Source organism: Eimeria tenella, genomic scaffold, assembly GCF_000499545.2.
Source record: "Eimeria tenella Houghton genomic scaffold, Eth_scaff26, whole genome shotgun sequence".
Lineage (NCBI taxonomy): Eukaryota > Apicomplexa > Conoidasida > Eucoccidiorida > Eimeriidae > Eimeria > Eimeria tenella.
This window is the reverse complement of record NW_013542471.1, coordinates 35,983-53,728: the sequence shown is the minus strand read 5'-3', so window position 1 is coordinate 53,728 and position 17,746 is coordinate 35,983. Positions and strand designations below refer to the sequence as shown.

General features: G+C 52.0%; 4 protein-coding genes across 4 annotated transcripts; 1 reads left to right on the top strand and 3 right to left on the bottom strand.

The window, feature by feature from the left end:
- Positions 1–91: 91 nt before the first annotated feature.
- On the top strand, positions 92–4,299 carry ETH_00024295 (uroporphyrinogen decarboxylase, putative; the record flags this gene model as incomplete). Its single annotated transcript, XM_013375190.1, has 10 exons — positions 92–342; positions 688–739; positions 1,150–1,204; positions 1,646–1,881; positions 2,166–2,273; positions 2,429–2,546; positions 2,676–2,929; positions 3,071–3,151; positions 3,483–3,749; positions 4,123–4,299. 10 exons carry the CDS (start codon positions 92–94, stop codon positions 4,297–4,299), a joined length of 1,599 nt encoding a protein of 532 aa, XP_013230644.1.
- Positions 4,300–5,093: 794 nt separating this feature from the next.
- ETH_00024290 (poly(ADP-ribose) glycohydrolase, putative) lies at positions 5,094–9,500 on the bottom strand (the record flags this gene model as incomplete). The annotated part of the gene is made up of 7 exons (XM_013375189.1): positions 5,094–5,396; positions 5,517–5,714; positions 5,773–5,981; positions 6,158–7,202; positions 7,517–8,072; positions 8,295–8,331; positions 8,585–9,500. 7 exons carry the CDS (start codon positions 9,498–9,500, stop codon positions 5,094–5,096), a joined length of 3,264 nt encoding a protein of 1,087 aa, XP_013230643.1.
- Positions 9,501–10,805: 1,305 nt separating this feature from the next.
- On the bottom strand, positions 10,806–11,934 carry ETH_00024285 (Large subunit ribosomal protein L23; the record flags this gene model as incomplete). Its single annotated transcript, XM_013375188.1, has 4 exons — positions 10,806–11,099; positions 11,221–11,294; positions 11,447–11,488; positions 11,925–11,934. 4 exons carry the CDS (start codon positions 11,932–11,934, stop codon positions 10,806–10,808), a joined length of 420 nt encoding a protein of 139 aa, XP_013230642.1.
- A 2,222-nt stretch (positions 11,935–14,156) lies between these two features.
- Positions 14,157–17,575, bottom strand: ETH_00024280 (Myosin IJ heavy chain, putative; the record flags this gene model as incomplete). The annotated part of the gene is made up of 5 exons (XM_013375187.1): positions 14,157–14,258; positions 14,359–15,114; positions 15,234–16,529; positions 16,730–17,190; positions 17,347–17,575. 5 exons carry the CDS (start codon positions 17,573–17,575, stop codon positions 14,157–14,159), a joined length of 2,844 nt encoding a protein of 947 aa, XP_013230641.1.
- Positions 17,576–17,746: the final 171 nt, after the last annotated feature.

Genomic DNA, 17,746 nt, shown 5'->3' with positions numbered 1-17,746 from the left:
CGCTTGAAAAGGGTCCTCACTTGTCTTAAGGGGTCTACAAGGTCTCCCGCCGTAGATGTCGCGCCTCCGCGGCCACTCGTGTTTGCTGTTCATGCGGTTGCTCCTGCTTGCCGCTGTCTGCGTGTACACCGCGCTAGAGCAGCAACCGTCCCTTGCATTCGTCGTGCGCGGGATCGCAGGGAGCTTGTCGGTGTCAGGTCCTTCGTGGAGGGCTGGGACGGGCTGCTGCAGCTGCAGCAGCAACAGTAGCAACAGCAACAGCAACAACGCCATATCCTACATCTCGAGGCGTCTTGACTCATTCGTGATGTCAAGACGCTCATCTTTGTCCGCTGTCTCGCCGTAAGCTTCTTTTATAAGTTCTTCGACGGCCTTCAAGGTATTGGTGGCGAAGTGAAGAACCTTGATGGCACTTGGAAGCGGTCACTGCGAATGAATAGTCACGGGGGCCCTCGAAAGCTTTTAAGAGGGTGCTTTTTCGGGCCTTCCACACGGGAGTACCTGTGGGGTCTCCAAGGCCCCCTTTTGGGGGCTCTTACCTATCATGCTCCCTTTTCGTAAAACTTCATCTGTGTTGAACATTCCTGAATGTCACCGCATCTCTCGGAGTGCACTTCTGTATATGGGTAGTTTCTGCTGCGGCGACCTCCTGCTGCTGTCTCTGCTTGTTCTTCTGCTTCGCTTCAGGGTGGCTGAGGCAGCTGTAGCGAGTTCCCCTGTAGCGCCGGAAATCCCACAGGTTAGATAGGGGCACCCTGAGTGAGGGGTCGTGGACTTCTTTCGATTCATTAATAGGGACACAAATGCAGAGTCTGTGGGCAAAGAGGCTCCTCAAGTACTGCACTTAAGAGCTTTGGAGTGCGTTTAAGGGGCCATATCTGCATTACATTTGGGAAGCGTGTAAAAAAGGCAGCATATATGGGGACCTTTAGAGGTCGTGAATGGATCTTTTGGGGTCATGATTTGGTGCTATCCCCGAACCCTACCAGTAGGGTGACTCACGGCTCACATGAATATCTGGGCTCAATTATCGAAAAGGCCCATGCTGCATATTTAAGGCTAAGCCGAAACCGATTCGAGGGCTTTGCAGACGCAGAACTTGGCAGCAGCGTTGGTACCAAGGACTGCTGCTGAGTACTTTGCGTGCAGGAGACACCGGAAGAAGTGAAACAGCAAATACGAAAGAGGCGGCTTTCCAATCATCGTGAGAGATGCGATTATGTGTCGTCATCTGTTCTAGTTCTTCCAGCATCTCTCTTCTTTTTCTCTACCTCATCTATTCCGTTGGCTTTTACGTTTCTTCTACATTTCCCCTCCTGCATGCTTCTTTTTCTGTCTATGTCTCTCAGCGTGCGTCAATCTGTTCGCGTTTGTTTAGTGCGTTTGTCTGTTTGTGTCTGTCCTGGTCTTTGTCTCTTCGGGCTTAGCTGAACACTTCTCGTTGCACTCTCGCTGCCGTGTGCTTTCCAGTTTCCTTCTACTTGTTCGGGTCTGCTTGTGTTCAAATGCAAGTCCCTGTATATCACTCTGTGCCAAGGTTTCTTTTTCCTCCGTGCGTTTGTGCACTTCCGATTTTGCGCCTTTCCCTGTCTGCGTACCTGTTTCCCGTCTTTCATTTGTGTACATGTGCTGCCGCTTGCTACAGTCCCTCCTCATCGTATATTGAAAAATGATTGCCTCCGGGTCGCCCTTATGGGCCCCTCGGAGTACAGGGAGCTCATCTTGCAGCAAGGCATTGCAGCAGCAACCGCAGTAACAGCAAGGGTACAAACAGAAGAACCAGCAGCAGCAGCGACAGCCGAAGCAGGAGACATTGATACGTTTGCAGTGCCTGTGTGGGTGATGCGCCAAGCTGGCCGATACCTGCCCGAGTTTAGGGCGGTAAGATCTAAGTACAAATTTCTTACAGTACGTTAACTTTCGTCCTTCGTATTTGGAGTTTTATTCCAAATTTAGCGTGGACCATATGGAAAGATTTCGGCGTAGCTTGCCTGTGTCAGGAAAGGGGCTCGTCTGCGTACCTCTTTTCCTTGCATCTACATAGAACGGGGAGGAGCGAAGATGAAAATTAAGAATCACGTAACAAGGGCACTTCGGTCAACTTTTTCCTTTTTCACTTCACATTTGCGTTCGCATTTACTATCGTCTCTTTTTTAATTTATCAGGTGTGCAGAGACCCATTGCTGGCAGCTGAGGTAACCCTTCAACCTCTTCGTCGTTTCCCTCAACTTGATGCCGTCATTATCTTCACTGACATTCTTGTCTTGCCCGAGGTATCTGCGCACAGTCATAAAACCTGAATTCAACCCGTCCCTACGCCTTTGTGCCGAAGGCTTACTGGTCTCACGTTTTGGAAGCAAAGAGCTACCCGTAGAAAGGTCTCGCGAAGGAATTTTAGAGTAAAGCGTTTAGAATGTTCACATTGCAGGCCATGGGAATGCCTCTAACAGTAGAAGAAGGAGAGGGCCCGCGTTTCGGCTGGAGGCTTGAGTCGCCATCTGACATTGACCGTCTAGACGCCACATTTGATGTCGAGGACAAACTGGGTACGGGCCAAGGGCTTAAAGGACTTTCGGCTTAGTGTTTGTGGCGAAGAGTGTTGAGACAGGTGCGCCGTGGGATCCTTGATGACTCTCCGTTTGTTCGTATTACCGCTTCTGGTGCTTTTGCTTCAGGGCACGTACTGGACGCAATATACGCAACAGTTGAGCAGCTGGATGGCCGCGTGCCGTTAATCGGGTTTAGTGGAGCTCCCCTCACTTTGTTTTGCTATATGGTAGAGGGTGGATCGTCCGCCAAGGGCTGGCGCAGGTGCAAAGAGTTCATCTACCAACATCAAGAGAAGTCACTGCTACTGCTACAGCAGATCGCTGCAGCAGCGGCAAGGTACCTTATCAAACAGGTTGATGCCGGAGCTCAAGTGTTGCAGGTAAGTATGGCATAGCAACTGTCTTCCCTCTCTTACTGCAACCGCTTCTGTGGCTACCGCTGCTTGTAAGATCGTTGTTCGTACTGCAGAGGCGAAATCTGCTGCTTCTGCATTTGCTGTCGTTGATGGTGCCAATCTCAGGTCTTCGACACAAACGCGGGCGCTTTCTCCCCTGAGGAATACGAGCGATTTGGGGCTCCCTTTATGCGACAAATTGCGGAGGTGCCATTGCCCGCTACTCTTGCAACTGCTTTTGAACGGTTTCGCTGTACTTGCCGGAATTCTATGCTACGCTTGCTGCTGATGATGCCGTTGCTGTTTGTGCATTTTCCTGCTCTTACAGCGCTTCATCGTGTGGCTGTGTCCCTATCGTTTTGTGTGTGTGTTGTGTATATATATATTAGTGTGTGTGTGTGGGTGGGTGGGTGGGTGGGTGGGTGTGTGGGTGGGTGTGTGTGTGTGTTTGCGCGCGCCCCTGGCGTCGTGGCTATTTTGTCCTATCATCCCATCTTCCCCCAAATGCTACACCGTAAAGTGTGGCCTGTCTCTGCAGGAGGTGGCATCTGCTCGTCCCGGAGTGCCACTAATTGCCTTTCCTAAAGACCAGCCCCTCTCATCATTCAACTCGTCATCCTTTTCGGCAATAAGTATCGGCTGGGGCACAGAAAGGGCCCTTGCTAAGGCTAGGCTTCAGCAAGGGGCCTCCCTTGGTACCAGGCCCCCCATAGACAGCCCGCTCACCAAAGCGTTGCAGGGAAACTTGGATCCCCACATTCTATATGCGCCAGATGAAGTCATCAGGCAGCAAACGACAGACATGGTGAGCGCTTTTTGACTTTTCTGAATAGGGTTCACGCTTCAGGTTTTCTCCTTGGTGCGGAGTAGTAGTGCTGGGATCAGCCATGCGGTGACAGAGGGAACTTATACGTCGTTCCTTACTACGCAGTCACTGATGCAACAGCAAATTGAGGTGCTCAGTGCCTTTGCTGCTGCATCACATGGGGTCGGCACTCACAGTTTCGTGATTTTCCCGCGATACCATGTTGTTGTTGAAGCCGTTTGTGTTTGCTTTGCTGCTTAAGCTTGCAAGCATTTTTCCGTAGCGCATTCTTTCTTTTTGAACAAGTATACTTATCACTTTTACTGCTGCTGCTGCTGCAGCTATTTTTGAGTCGGTTAGGGTTGTGCTGCAGGTGCGCGCATTCCAGCCTGGGCGTTACGTGGCAAATTTGGGGCATGGAATGGAGCCTCAAATGGACCCTCACAAGCTCGAGGTTTTCTTGCAGTCTGTGAAAGACGCGGCAGCACAAATCAAGGAGGAGCACGAGGCCGCGTGCAACACACAGGCAGCAAGACAGCCAGCTACTTAGCTCGCTAGGTCACTTGTATTTCAGTAGCTACCTGTCAGCAACTTAAGCTGCGTCTTGTCGTCTAGTTAGAGAAATATTCAGCTAACTTGCCATCAAAATAGTCAACAGGCGCAGCAATTTTTGGTACTCTAGACGCCACAGATGCACTCACGAGAAGCCCAGCGAGTAGATCTCAAGAGAGATCAGCAAGGCGTTCGTCTCCGTGACTTGCAGCTGATTGTCTCATAGGTCTTGTCTCAGCTCGCGGCCGCCACGGCGTTCAAGCTTGCAAGGTAGGCAGCTAGCCAAGTTACAGCAAGGTGGCTGTGAAGTCGGAAGGCCACTGTCTACCCTGGCAGCCATCCAAGCAAACGGGCGCCTAGCTAGCCAGTTGTTTAGCTTGCCAGATACATGGGCAGGAGTCTTGAGAGCTAATTATCGGGCTAGCTCGCGAGTCTCCTGCTGCAGGCGAGAGTTTCTTTGGCCTCTCTCTGCAGTTTCAAGGAGCGGCCTGTGCCTGCATTAATCTACTGAATTTGAAAAGGCGCGTTTAGAGCTAAGCTTTGCGTAGAGCTTGCTGTATCCCACTGCGGTGGGCGAGCTGCTTTCCCGAGCTGCATGGTTTCCTTTTTGGGACGCACTTCAGCTTGTTAAATTAAGCTAGCACGGGCTTGTTCCTGTATTACCACTCTATCCCTTCGTACTCGTCGCAAACAGCTACTGCTGTTTTTGAGTCGGAGCCAGCAACGGAGCCAGCAAAGTCCAAACTTTAACATACGTATGAGTTGCGCTTCTGTGGTGGCATTTGACGGTTTTCAGTCATTCGCTTCTTCTGCCTTCGTCTTTTTCGCCGAGCTAGAAGTAGCCGGTTCCGCCTCCACAGTGCCCTCGCGTTTCTTGCTTACGCTGCCACTGCTGCAACTGCTTGTGCTGTTACTGCTCGTGCCGGCGCTGCTACTGCTGCTGCTCCTGGTATTGATGCTGCTGTTGCTGCTCCTGTTGTTGGGATGCTGGGTTGAACGGGGCTGAGTGGGCAACGAGTCCGAGGCTTGTGCGGATCGCCACAAGATATACTTGAAGGCGCCCATTTGCCGAATAGGAGACGACCCCAGCGAACCCTATGCAGCGCAAGCAGATGCCTACACACCAGATTGTGCCCAAATACTTCAACTTGGATGTCCTGCTCTAGAGGTGCTGTGTATACTGCATTTGGTGCTCGATAGCAATGTAAGCCGCACATGCTCCGCGTGAGCTCTTGCAGTAGCAGGGGCTATGTACTCGGAGAAAGATACAACGAAAATCAGAAGGTAAGTGAAGACAGCACCCTGCCGTACTCCACAGGGATCATTGCCGCACGTTGCAGCGGCAGACGGGAAGCAAGGGCCCGCTGCTGCGGCATCAGCCAACAGCGGCAGAGGAAACACATGAAACAGCTCCTGCACAAGCGGCAGCAATGCGGAGTCAACGCACGCTACGCTGCTGCAGCGGCCCCACCTCAATTAAAGCCCTCCAGAGTCCTCCGCAGCTCCAGCTGGACCTCTCAGTAAGAGCAGCAACAACCTGTTGCAACAAACCGTCCTGCATCAGTTCAGCCAAGCCCCAAACAAAGTAGCGCATGCGGCGACCACATAAGCTGCAGGCCAGCCACTGCAGCAGGAACTTCAGCTGAGCATCCCCACCAAAAAAGCCACAGCCCCAATTGCCTGCACGCAGCAGTAATACCAAGCACAGCAGCAAAAAAGGCAAAGGTGCAAAATCGCTGGAGCGCCTGCACGCAGCAGTAATACCAAGCACAGCAGCAGCAAAGGCAAAGGTGCAAAATCGCTGGACCGAGTAGCAGGAAGCAGTAGTATGCAACGGCAGTCAGCGGCTAAGCTACAGTCGTATCTGTCTCTCCGAAAAAGCTCTCCTGCACCTGTTGTAAGTGGTCTTAGATCCAGTTTCTTCTCCGTTGCTGCAGCTTGTGCCGCAGCTGTTGTTGCACCGTAAGCTGTATCTGTTGCAGTGAGGGTTGTCGCTGCTGCGTGCGGCAGGTCCGGTTCGTATGGCAAATGAAGAGCAGCGGATACTTTCTGTACTTCGCGCATCATGAGAGGTACGGAAAACTGAAACGAAGAGTGCAGTACTTCTCGTGCGGTTGCGTGCCGACTGTGAGACGGTAACTCCAGCCCCAAAACCTCCGCTGCGGCTGCCGCTGCTGCTGCTGCACTTCGAGCAGCACCAGAGGATCCAAAGCGTCTTGCATCATATGCAGCCACGACAGAGGCTATCTCCAAGCGAAGCAGCGGACTCAGGGGACCTGGCTCTTGTGCTGCTGCTTCAGTTACCGTGCCTGTCCTTTCCTGTGTCCCTACTTCTCTGTCTTTCCCTAATTCGGTTTCTGCCCTATGCTGTTTCGTATTCTTCTGCTCCTGCGGGTCGCTAGTAAAATGTGGCACAGGTAGCCACTGCAAGCGGATAGGGGTGCTGTCGACAGCCTCAACCCCCTCTACCCCTTTCCAGCCTCTCCAGCAGCTGTTGCTGCTGCTTTCCGTCATTTTTGCGTAGTCTTTGGTAGTGCTTTCTGCTTCATCATCGGAATCTAGAGATAGAAGCAGGCAACTTTTCAGACTAGGCTCATTCAGCTCTGCTCGCCACTGCTCCTGCGGCTGCTGGTATTGGCGTCGATGATGGTTGTCAGAGCCAATATCTGCCTGCTGCTGCAGCTGCCCCTGCTGACCTGATTGTGAAGAAGTTCTGCTGCCTTTGGCTGTGCTGTCCCCCTCTGGAGTTGCATTAAGCATACACCTGAAGGTGTTCGCATACCCCTGGTACCTAGAGAAGCGGAGGCAGCCGCAAACGTGTGCTGCCTCCCCTGGAAACAGATGCTGCGACAGAGGTCGCAACAGTAGTAGCTCGGGATACACAGCAAAGAGAACTTCCTCCTGCAAACACCCTTAGCGCAAGCACATGAAGGCGCACAAAACGGACAGATGCAATAGCTAAGGAAAAATACGTCATACTACCCAAAAGCAAGTTACCAAAAGGTTAGGAAAGCGCACAGCTGCAGCGGATCATGAATCGAACGTAACTGTGGAAGAAACCACACGGCAAACCTGATGAAGCAACAAAGTGCAGTAGCTTCAGCCGCAGCACCGGAGCAACACACCACCACCGTTAGACAACAGCGCGGTCCTGCGCCTGCTTAAATATTAGCAACACTATGGCGAAGCAGCAGCACTGGCAGCAGTAGCAGCACCTCTAGATTACCTTGGTACAAAATTCCTCCGCCAACCACTTTGTTTGCAAAATCCGCTCTGATGTCAAGCGCTTCACTAGTCGGGATGCCTCCCCCCTCTTCTGCGTGAAGAAACAGCTGCGGCTGCAGCAGTCGTCCCTCTTGCAACGCCAAAGCCTCTGAGCTGATACTACAAGGCTCCGCCTGGGCCCGGGATATTCGGATACACCGTAACACGAAACAGCAAGGGTGACTCACAGGCCACTGGCCAGTAGCAGGCCCACGGGGGACGTAGCTGGAGCGACCCAAAAGAAGGCCACTCCAGGTCGCCGCTGCGCCCTTGACGCCTCTGCTCTCGCTGTTCATACCCACGTCAGGCGGTTTCGGTATCCTTGAATAGCCGCATATTTGTGTGGCAGCAGCGTCACCAGCAGCTGCAGCATATACAGTGCCAGTAGAAGCACCGGGACTCTCGGCCGCAACAGAAGCTGCGACAGCCTGTGTGGGAAGTAGGCTACACGTCTCTTCTTCTAGAAGCAGAGAAAGCTGACGGACTTCTTGCTGGTTTCGGGTATCTCTACAGCAAAGAGCAGCAAGGTGAGGGGGCGCAAAGGCAAAGAGGGGGAGGCCTCTGCGCTGACACTTGTCGTGGAATGCCTCCACTGCTGCAGCCATGCAACAGCAGTACCTGCAGCAGGGCGCATAAATATTCAGGGTGCGGTTGTTGCTGTTCATGCCATTGCTGTTATTGCTTTTGTCATACATTATTGTCGCTGTTTCCAACATAAAACCAACTTACCTGATAAAGCAGTGGAGTTTGGCGGCCTGGCTTGGTGCTGCAGCAGATACCACAAGCAGCAATAGCAGAAACTAGCAAGAAATACGCGCTCATCTCCAGCTGCTCAAGTCCCTGTTTCTAGAAATCTCGGCGACAAACAGTGAGATGACAGCAGAGGACAGGAAAGAGAAGGACACCAAATTCGGTTCACCGAAACCCAGACACAGCACGGTCAAACCCTACAGAGTCCAGTACAAACAGCAGCAGCAGCACTAGGAGGATGAGACTTAGCTTCAGCAGCAGCAGCATACCTGTGAAATCAAAGAAATCAACAAACGAGATATCTCCTAGGTTTGGCAGTCCCGTGGCAGCCCTTTGCCATTCGGGGGGTGGCAGTAAACCAAAAAGGCCCAGACCGAACAGTACCCAACCTTCGGCAGCGCTAATCTCTGCTGGGCAGCTGGCCACGTGCAACCCATTTGTAACGCTGCCCTTGCTGCCGGTACTAACGGAGCAGACCCCGCTGCTGCAGTGTTTGTAGAGCTGCAGCCGGAGCCGGCAAGACCCACAAGTGCACGCTTGTAACGTACCAATTCCTATTCTTGCATTTGATGCTGTTCTTGCTGCTGCTGTAGCTCCTTGTGCTGTTCTTCCTCGCAAGATGCGCTTACACCTGGGGAAGATCTGCTCAGCCGTAAGGACCGCCTTTAGCAGTAGCGGAAGGGCTCTCCTGAAAAATGGAACCGTTGCTGCTGCTGGCACTGCAGAAAACAGCCTCTCGACGTTCTGGAAAGTTCGGGCTGACGGCTTGCATGGGGGTGGCAAAGTCTCCTGCTGATGCTGGTGCAGCAGCTGCTTCTGGTGAATTGGCGTTGCCTGGGTCTGGTAACCTTCGTCTTGGGCCTCCATGAAAACCCCCAAACCTGGGGGATGTAGCGCACCCTGCTGCACAAGAGCCATCCTCTCCAGGTAGCCCTCATAAACAGCGTTCTGTACATCCCTTAAAATTTGTTTTAGCTTGAGGGCACTCAAGGAGCTCACTGAGGCTCCACCAGGGTTCCACCTTTCCTCGGAGCTTTCCGTGTGTCCCTGCTCCGAGTAGCTCAGGGCTGCCTGCAGGACTGAAACCGCACGTCTCCACTCCAGGGGAGGCTGGAGATGATGCAGCAGCAATAGCACTGGCTGGAAGCCTGGCGTAAGTGGCCCCTGTGAAGGGCACTCATTCATTGTGTGTTCACCACTCATGATGACAGCCTTTCCATGCTGTTCCGTTTACGGGTTTTCTAGCCGTTCTTTATGTTTTTCAGGGGCCCAACGACCCAGTGCTGAGAGATGAAATTGGGCACCCCGGAGCAATGGTGTTCTGTGTCTCGAGACAGCAGAGAGGCCGGCGGGGCTCCCTGGTGACGGCATTGCAGCTCCTCAGGAGGCTGTACATGCACTAGGTAAGTTTCACAGCATGTAATTTGGAATGAGGCGCCTCTAGTGGTGATTCCTGCGAACACATTGCAAATGCTGGTCACTGAGGTGCCCCAACCCTCAAGTGGTCGCCAGGGATTGCAGCTGGTCTTCGTACCTTCCTGTTAGAAAAGTCCGCCATTCCTGTGTCTTGCCACATTAGTGTCGTTCGGGGGAGGATCCAGAGACCCGAAGCCTGTCAGACGTAGAATGCCGACCCCCCCGAAGCCCGGGGGCGCCTCAGTTACTCACAATGCCTTCGTGACAAGCGTGCACGTACTACGTGAAAATTTCAGCCTTCTTTGACTTAAATGATTGGAAAGGTGTAAAGGCAGTAGGGGGAGAGTAACGCACGCATACCGCTAAGTATCGGTCCCCCAAACTTGAACCACATCCACGACCCTTCCATGGAACCCTCGTGTGAAACACAGGTGTCGCAGCACTATACGCAAAATTTCATTCTTTAAATGGCTGTCTTAATTAGTTGTGTTTTCTGCAGCCCATCTGCTGCTGTCAATCGAGCTAGAAAGACCACTTCGGTCCCAACTGGCATGACAACACCCTGAACCACGCTCAGCTCCGTACTTCAACAAGTCCCAAAGGATGTCCTGCATCCCGCCTGTGCCGCGTCAGTGATTCACAACGCGGCCACAGCTGTAATCCGTCTCAGTTGTCTGCGTAACTGAACACCATTACTCCGTCGCCCACTAATTCGCAATGACCAAAGCACAACTCCTGCCTGGTCTACTCGCAACTCACTAAAGGTGGGCACTATATTACGCTATGTCGCAACTTGCTAATGCTTGGAACTAGGCCTATTGCCAGTCTTTCTACACAGCGGCAGCCCGCAGGAAATGCCACACTATGATATACACCAATACACCACAAAAGGAACAACTTAGTTGACAGCCATTTGACCCAACGGAAAACCACACAACCAAACCCTTCAAGCACCCCGTTGGAATACGGAGGGCGCTGATGTACCCTCTGCACTTCCTACAGAGCAGCTAGTCCACCAACCAGTCCAGCAGTGGTAGCCACGCCACCCGCCGCTGCGGTGCGGCTGTTGGCTGCTCAGCAGATTGCAGGAGCAGCTGCAGAAATCTTGGGCCACAACTCTGCGCATTCCTTTGCGACTGGGCCTGTAATGGCAGAGCCCTTCATCTCCCCCTTGTTGTTGCAGATAACCCCTGCATTATCCTCGAAGTATATGAAGTAGCCCTCAGCCCGCCTCCAGGCGCGGCGCTGTCTCACAATGACTGCGGGGTGCACTTTCTTGCGCAGCTCGGGCTTGCCCTTCTTGACTGTGGCCAACACCAGGTCACCGAGGGAGCTTGACGGCAGACGGTTCAGGCAGGATCCCCAGCCCTGTAACACGCAAGGAAGCAACACTCCAGTTGCGCAAATGCAGGGCAAGGGAACACACTGATGGAGACGTTTCTGCAAATGCCACTATTTGAAACGTGGTGAAAATTAAAGCAGCACTTACCTTGACAGCAATGATGTACAGGTTCTTAGCTCCGCTATTGTCGCAACAGTTGATGAGGGCACCCACCGGCAAGCCTGAAATGGAAGTACCAACAGAAGGCAAAGCCGAATCTGTGTCACCTCTTTACTCGTCTGTAGAAACGCATTATTACCTGTAATTCAACAAGTCAATGTGTAGGCTCTAGAATACAGTAAGAATGTGAAGGAACTGTGGCCAGCCTGCTCACCGAGAGTGACCTTCATCTTGTTGCCACCGGCACCTCCACGTCCTAAACAAACAAAAGCCACACAAAGAAGTGAGAGCATAAAGGCAATTTCGGGGAAGTAGTTAGATACGGACCCTCGTCACGCTCTGCGGGTAGCGAGAGATCCGTAGTGCACAGGAAGTTCTTCCACTAGCCGATGCTCGAATTCTATATGGAGATCCGCTTCAGCCAATTTCAAATGAAAAAGTGTAGCCTTCTGCCAATGACAGAAGTCTGAATCCGTCTTCGCCAGTCTACAAGGAAATATTGCATCACGGAGCCACTGAGGGCTTTCCTACACCTGATAGTAGCTTGGGATGAGCCAAGGATCTATAAAGAACGGATATATTCGCTCAGCAAACAATTACAATACACAGGAAGGAATAACAGAGCTGAAATTCGACTTTGCCTTTCACGGAAAAAGAAGCATTGTCACTCGAATGGGCTACCCCACACTCACCGCGCTTCATTGTGCTCTTTGCGCAGGGGAGCCAAAGCAGGATATATTAATGCGGCCTGATATTGCCTTACGGCACAATAGAAAGGTTGTGCTCGCTGCAGGACCTCAAATTACGCCATAAGTCTCCCAAGTTGCACCCACAGCGCTCCAGCCCGCTCCTACCGTGAGCCCCATCGCAGCCAACTGTTAACCTGCATGCAACCCCATTTTATGAGTTGCTAAGAGCGACTGCTCTTTGAGCAGTACTCCAGGTATACTAGTTTTTGGAAATATGCAGTAAGATACATTTTTGTTCAATGCAATATGAGGTGGGATCTTGAAACTCAAAGTGAACCGCCCGAGCCCAACCAGGGCTTATTATCCTCGCTGGCAGCAACCGAAAAGGACGGCACATAACGTAAAAGGAACACAACCTCTAGAGTTCATGTCCTATGCGTTGAGTAGAGCACGAGAAACGCATGGGAACGCTTTTTGAATGGTTAGACACGAGAGAACCCAGATGCAGGTGGCGTTAGGACAGCTTAGGAACTCGTGTTGAGGGGTGAAAGACCACAGTAGTCAGTGAATAGGTCCGCAATTCAGGCTTCGAAGGAACACAGATACATGTGGAATCTGGCGCAGTTTGGGGCCATTTCTCTGCAAGAAAACTCGCTGGTAGGGCATGGGGTGGAATGGGAAGGCTAGTAGGTGGTCGAAGCAGCTACAGCCCTTATAACTCAGTAGCGGTTGCCCAGGCCAGTACACAGGTTACGTGGCTACCCCTCATTGGTACTACATCAATGCCCAACGGCTTGACTTGTGAGCCTTATCTACGGAAAGTGTAGTCCTTTGCGTAGACGCAGCACAGTTGTAGCTCTCGGCTAACGAGCTTCTTTACACACTCAGGAGCGACGGATGTTCCACAGAGGGACCCACTCATGGTCCCACCAACAGTCTCACCTCACGCCTGCAGGATTTGCAGGCATTTCTTGGAGGTGCTTTATTTATTAAGTGCTCAGCACCCAGGATTAAAGGAACAGGTCAACACGGTGCTGCCATCCGACTAGCGAAAGTGTGTGACTAAACTCCCCATAGTGCCGATTCTGCTCCAGAGGAGGATATTCCTCTCCAGAACCCTCACGAATAGAACGAATAGTCAGCACGAACAAGCGTTAGCAACAGTTGCATTTCCTCGTCCATTTCTTATGTGACTGAAGCACAGTCGTGGGCAGGGATGAATCGAATCCCGGCGAGCGCATTGTGTTGTTCATGCTTAGGTGTCCGCGTTTAGCGCTGGAGTTACCAAGCTAGCACCGAGACCACATCGGCGACATCGACGTTGTGTATGGGTAGCGCTCATCGAACGGGATTTGCTTTTTTGGAAAATCTTAATACCTGTGATCTAATAACAACACATGATCTCTTTTGCAGGAGGTTTGGTTGATGCGTGGTTGAAATGCACCACATCGCCCGGCCGTGCAACTAACATCTTGCTTATGCCTGAAATGTCCGATTCCGGTGGTGGCCCCAGGAGTTAAGTGCACATTTGGATTGCTCAAAGCCTTTAGAATGATGGGAAGTTCCAAAACTATTATCTGCGCTTCGTCTAGCTCTACAAATCCCTGGGTGCTGTTTGAGCACCTGCAGCGGCAGATTTTCTTTCCGATCGCCTTCATCGCACAAGGCCGATTGTTCCGATAGGCAGTTTGGTGTTCTTGGTTCCTCGCGTACGTTCTTGCAGCCTTGTGCGCTGCTCTGCCAAACGCACTCCATACTGGAGATCGCGCCGGTTCGGATTACACGTGAGATTTTTAAGAGAATTGATCCTTCTACCAACGCGCGTTTTGGCACCTCGCGATAGTGCACTGCGCTTTTCTGTCAAATACCACTAATACTGTTTCCTTGTGCCGCTGCAGCAGCAGCTGCTTAACTTGACTATCAGCCTCAACGTTCAAAAGTTAAAGCCCTAACCTTCAGGAGAATTCGGCGCTTCCAAAAAACAAGCTAGTGGCAGGAACTTGGAAACCATGAAAGCAATGTAATATTCACGCTTCATTTTATTGCTAGCTTGGTGCTAAAAAAAACAGCGTTCGTGTTGAATTTGTAATATGCGCAATGACGCCATATTTACTCCTCAATGGATAGTCTAATTCACAGAACATCATTGGTATGTTGTGTGGTTCTTCTTTCCCTAGAGGGTTGCCTATATAACCTCGAAGTTGAGTCGATCTTTGCAACTTTGGAAACCTCTGGTTAGCTTTCTAAAAAGCTTTGCAGGTGAAGCTGTTTGGTCACGCGATAGTTGCCTTCGCCATCCTCAACACAAAATTTAACACAGCCGTCACGAAACCGTCTCTGAAAACAGCAAGCGCACAGCCAACCAAAGATCATCCACACGCTTTCACAAGCACTTTACTGTCAGCGAGTGCTACTTCAAGGCTGCAAATTTGCTTACCAACGAGGTGAAGACACTCGAGCGGGCAGGCAAAGGGGTTATCGCCAAAAGTTGGCTCTCCTGGTCCCCTGTAGTGTTTTGCCGAGGCTGCGAGGCCACTTCATCCAGTGATCGCAGGACGCGACTCCCATCGCTCAAAACAAGAGCAATGCCGTACAATGGGAAGTCTCGAAGAAGCAGTCCAAGTTTCCTCTCCTTAGTCCTTGCGTGTCCAGACTTTTGGGGACGGCGCCTTTCGAGGCCACACTTCCAGTCGCTGGTACTACTACCAGAGGCTGTGGTGCTGTCACTGAGGTCAATATTATTGCAAGAATTATCACCAACAATCAAACGCGGCACTAGGGAGTCAGCTTCCCACGGTACGACCCGCAAGAGGCGAAGATCGGACTCATTTGTTTCGTCAGCCATTTGAGGGGATAGACTGACTGGTAGTGGCTCTTTTCGTAGAAAATGTAGCACAGGAAAAGGCAAACGGATCTGATCTAACAGTACAAGGTTTCCCGATCCACTGGCGAGGCCGCAGCTGCCCTCACTCCATTGTAGCAAAACCAGAGAGTCATCCGCAGTAGAAAGCAGCAAGAGCCGCTGCATCCTTGCTTCGAGAGCCCGCGTTACTTCTCCAAAGGGCATCAATTGTAGAGCCTGTATGATCGGGTCAGTGCCACTGACTGAACTGAGGGCTGCTGGGGCTAAACGCGTGTATGTGCATCCAGTAAACCATTCTTCAGCCACTTCAAGGCTCATTCCACTTACGCGCTGCAGCACACATAGTGCAGCACAAAGCTTACAGTCACTGATAGTAGGCTGCACGTAGATGTTGCAAAGCAGCGGCTGTACAGATGCTGCAGTGAAGAGTCTTCCAAGCAACTCCTCACCGGAACAGAGGCCAAGTTCCACAGAAGACGAAGCGGTGGATCCCTGACTCCTGACTGTGCTTCAAGCTCCTGTGGTGGATGCTGCAGATACCTTAGGTTGGTAGAGAAGATGGCGAGCAAGGAGGGGCCTGTGACCGCCCACACGTTGCCCCAAAGAGGTTGCAAACGAATTGTAGAGAGCATGGTGCTACGACTGCGTGCCGTAGGCCGCTGATTTCGTGCAGCACGAAGCTCAGCGGCTGCGCTTTTGATTTTCCCAACATTAGTGTTAGACTCTAGGAGAGCTGTTTGGGAGAGCTGTTGAAGGTACGCAGAGTTGCGGCGAGCACAGACTGATAGATCATGGGACGCAAAAGACAGAGGAATCCAGCCAGCAGGTTCCCTCCTCAACAAGTCGACTAGAACGAGAGTGAGGTTGCCTATGCCGCTGCTGCTGCTGTTGTTGTTGTTGTTCTTGCTGCTGCTGCCTTGCACAAGGCACACGACGATGGCGTAATCTGCGGTTATGGGGCTTGCAAAGGAAACGCTGAGCGGCCGCACAGTTGGTGGTCGTGGGTGTCTTGTATGGCATAATTGATCCTGAGGGGTCTGAATAATTTCATCGAGCAGGTCCCTGGGCAGCCACGCTTCAGGGGGAAGTGTCGTGCGCGTCATCTGTGACAGCAGCGGAGATTCAGCCTCCTGCATGTGCCCGTCGAGCCTGGCTACCAGTAGGGAATCATGGTTACTGTTGTACTCAGGAACATTGCAGCAAGGCATGGTTGAGCACTTGGAAGCGCGCTTTTCGTCGGAGGCACTGCATTTCGCGGCGGCTCTAGCTAGAAGACGAGCTCGAGAGTCAAGGGCAGGTAATGATGTTGAGGGCTCGCCAGAGGCAGTGGACGTGGTAGGTGCTGAATCTCTCAGCAGGGCATTCGTCATGGTTATAGACTCACAGTTGCATCCTGATAATGCAAGCTGCACGAGGTTTGCGGCCGAATCGGCTGCAAGGAGTAGACCAGTATGGCAGGGGTGCTTGGCAATGCAAACCAGGCTTGACTGACTGGCCATAACAGTTGTACATGAGCAGTGCTCACTACGTTCTGGGTAGCTGGTATGAAGCTGTGCATCGAATTTTTGGTCCTGTTTTGCATGCTGCATTTCAACCAGAGGCTCTTGTGCCAAGGACTGTAAGGATTTGTTTGGCTTTTTCTCTTCCGAGACGCCGATGAAAGGCTGGAATTCCTCTTCTGAGAATAATTCCGAAGCGTCAACGCAATACAGATTGCTGCCTATGTGAGCTGCCACGCAGTGGCGCTGCGCGGACCCTTGCAGCCCACGATTCGTGAAATGAATGAGGCGGGTATTCCAGGGATGAGCGTGCGTTTGTGGGTGACTTTGGGCTGTGGGTGTTTCCTTCTGTGCATCATCGCTGCACACGTCGACTTCGGAGCCGTGCAACATTGATCCAGACGCGCTATTCTGTTTTGACTGCTGGTGGCTGACATGCAGCTGACTTTTTCGCTGAGTCTGCGGCTGCTAGTGCCTGCCGGTAGCTTCGCCATTCGAGCAGAATGGTGCGACATGAAACGCTCCAACGACCCTAGACCATGGCGAATGGAGAGCCGTCGCTTCACACGCTTCCGCAAGGGGATAAGGATATGCTTCTTGAGCAGCATCACTCGTAAGGCCGCAGTGGCAGCCGCTTCCTTGATCTCTCTCATCAAGAAGGCTCTTCGCTGGAGCCATAGTAACTTGGGATGCACATGGAGAATGATACGAACAGCCACACGCCACCGCAAACGTTGGATGGCCGTGATCAACCGGCATAAGTCTCCTGGGGTTTCGAAGAATTTTGCTGGGTCAGTCATTAGCGCTGCAGCCTCTCCATAGGCAGAGGCCTTGAAGCAGAGGAGGGAAACGCCGCAAATGAATGTGCCTGGTCGGCACTGCGGAAGCAATCCAAGAGTTGCAGAGGCTGCAGGAGTAAACGCATAAACGCCGAAGTTCGTAGATGCTACACTAGAAAGTAAGTAACAGCTGCCTGGTTTGCAGTTATCGCGAAGCCTTTCAAAAGCCTTAGAAAAATATAGCGGTGCTTTAGTTGAGTTGCATAACGTTCCTCTCTTCTTACCTAGCAAGCGGTCCCTGACAGTTGCTGGGTTCCAGTGTCTCAAAGTTTCGAGTACCCGGCACTGCTTCTTTTGTTCATCATGCAGAGATATGCAAGCTGAATCACTACCCAGCGCGGCCATCCTCTGCGGAAGGAGCGCTTCCACCTTGTTTTCTTGCTCGTGCAAAAGTCTCTCCAACAAAGGGAGTAGAGTTTTGCGTAGTCTGCAGGCGAGGGTGTGCAACGGCATTCTGTGGGGAAAGCCAGATTGCAGAATGCCCAAGAGAGCCAAAGATCCGGAATGTTGCAGCTGCACAGCAAGCAGGTAGCAGTGAGACGTCAATGATGGCAGTCGCAAGAGGATCTTCAACTACAACATTAGGACTACAGCAAAAGCAGGCCACAGGAGCAGCATCGTCGA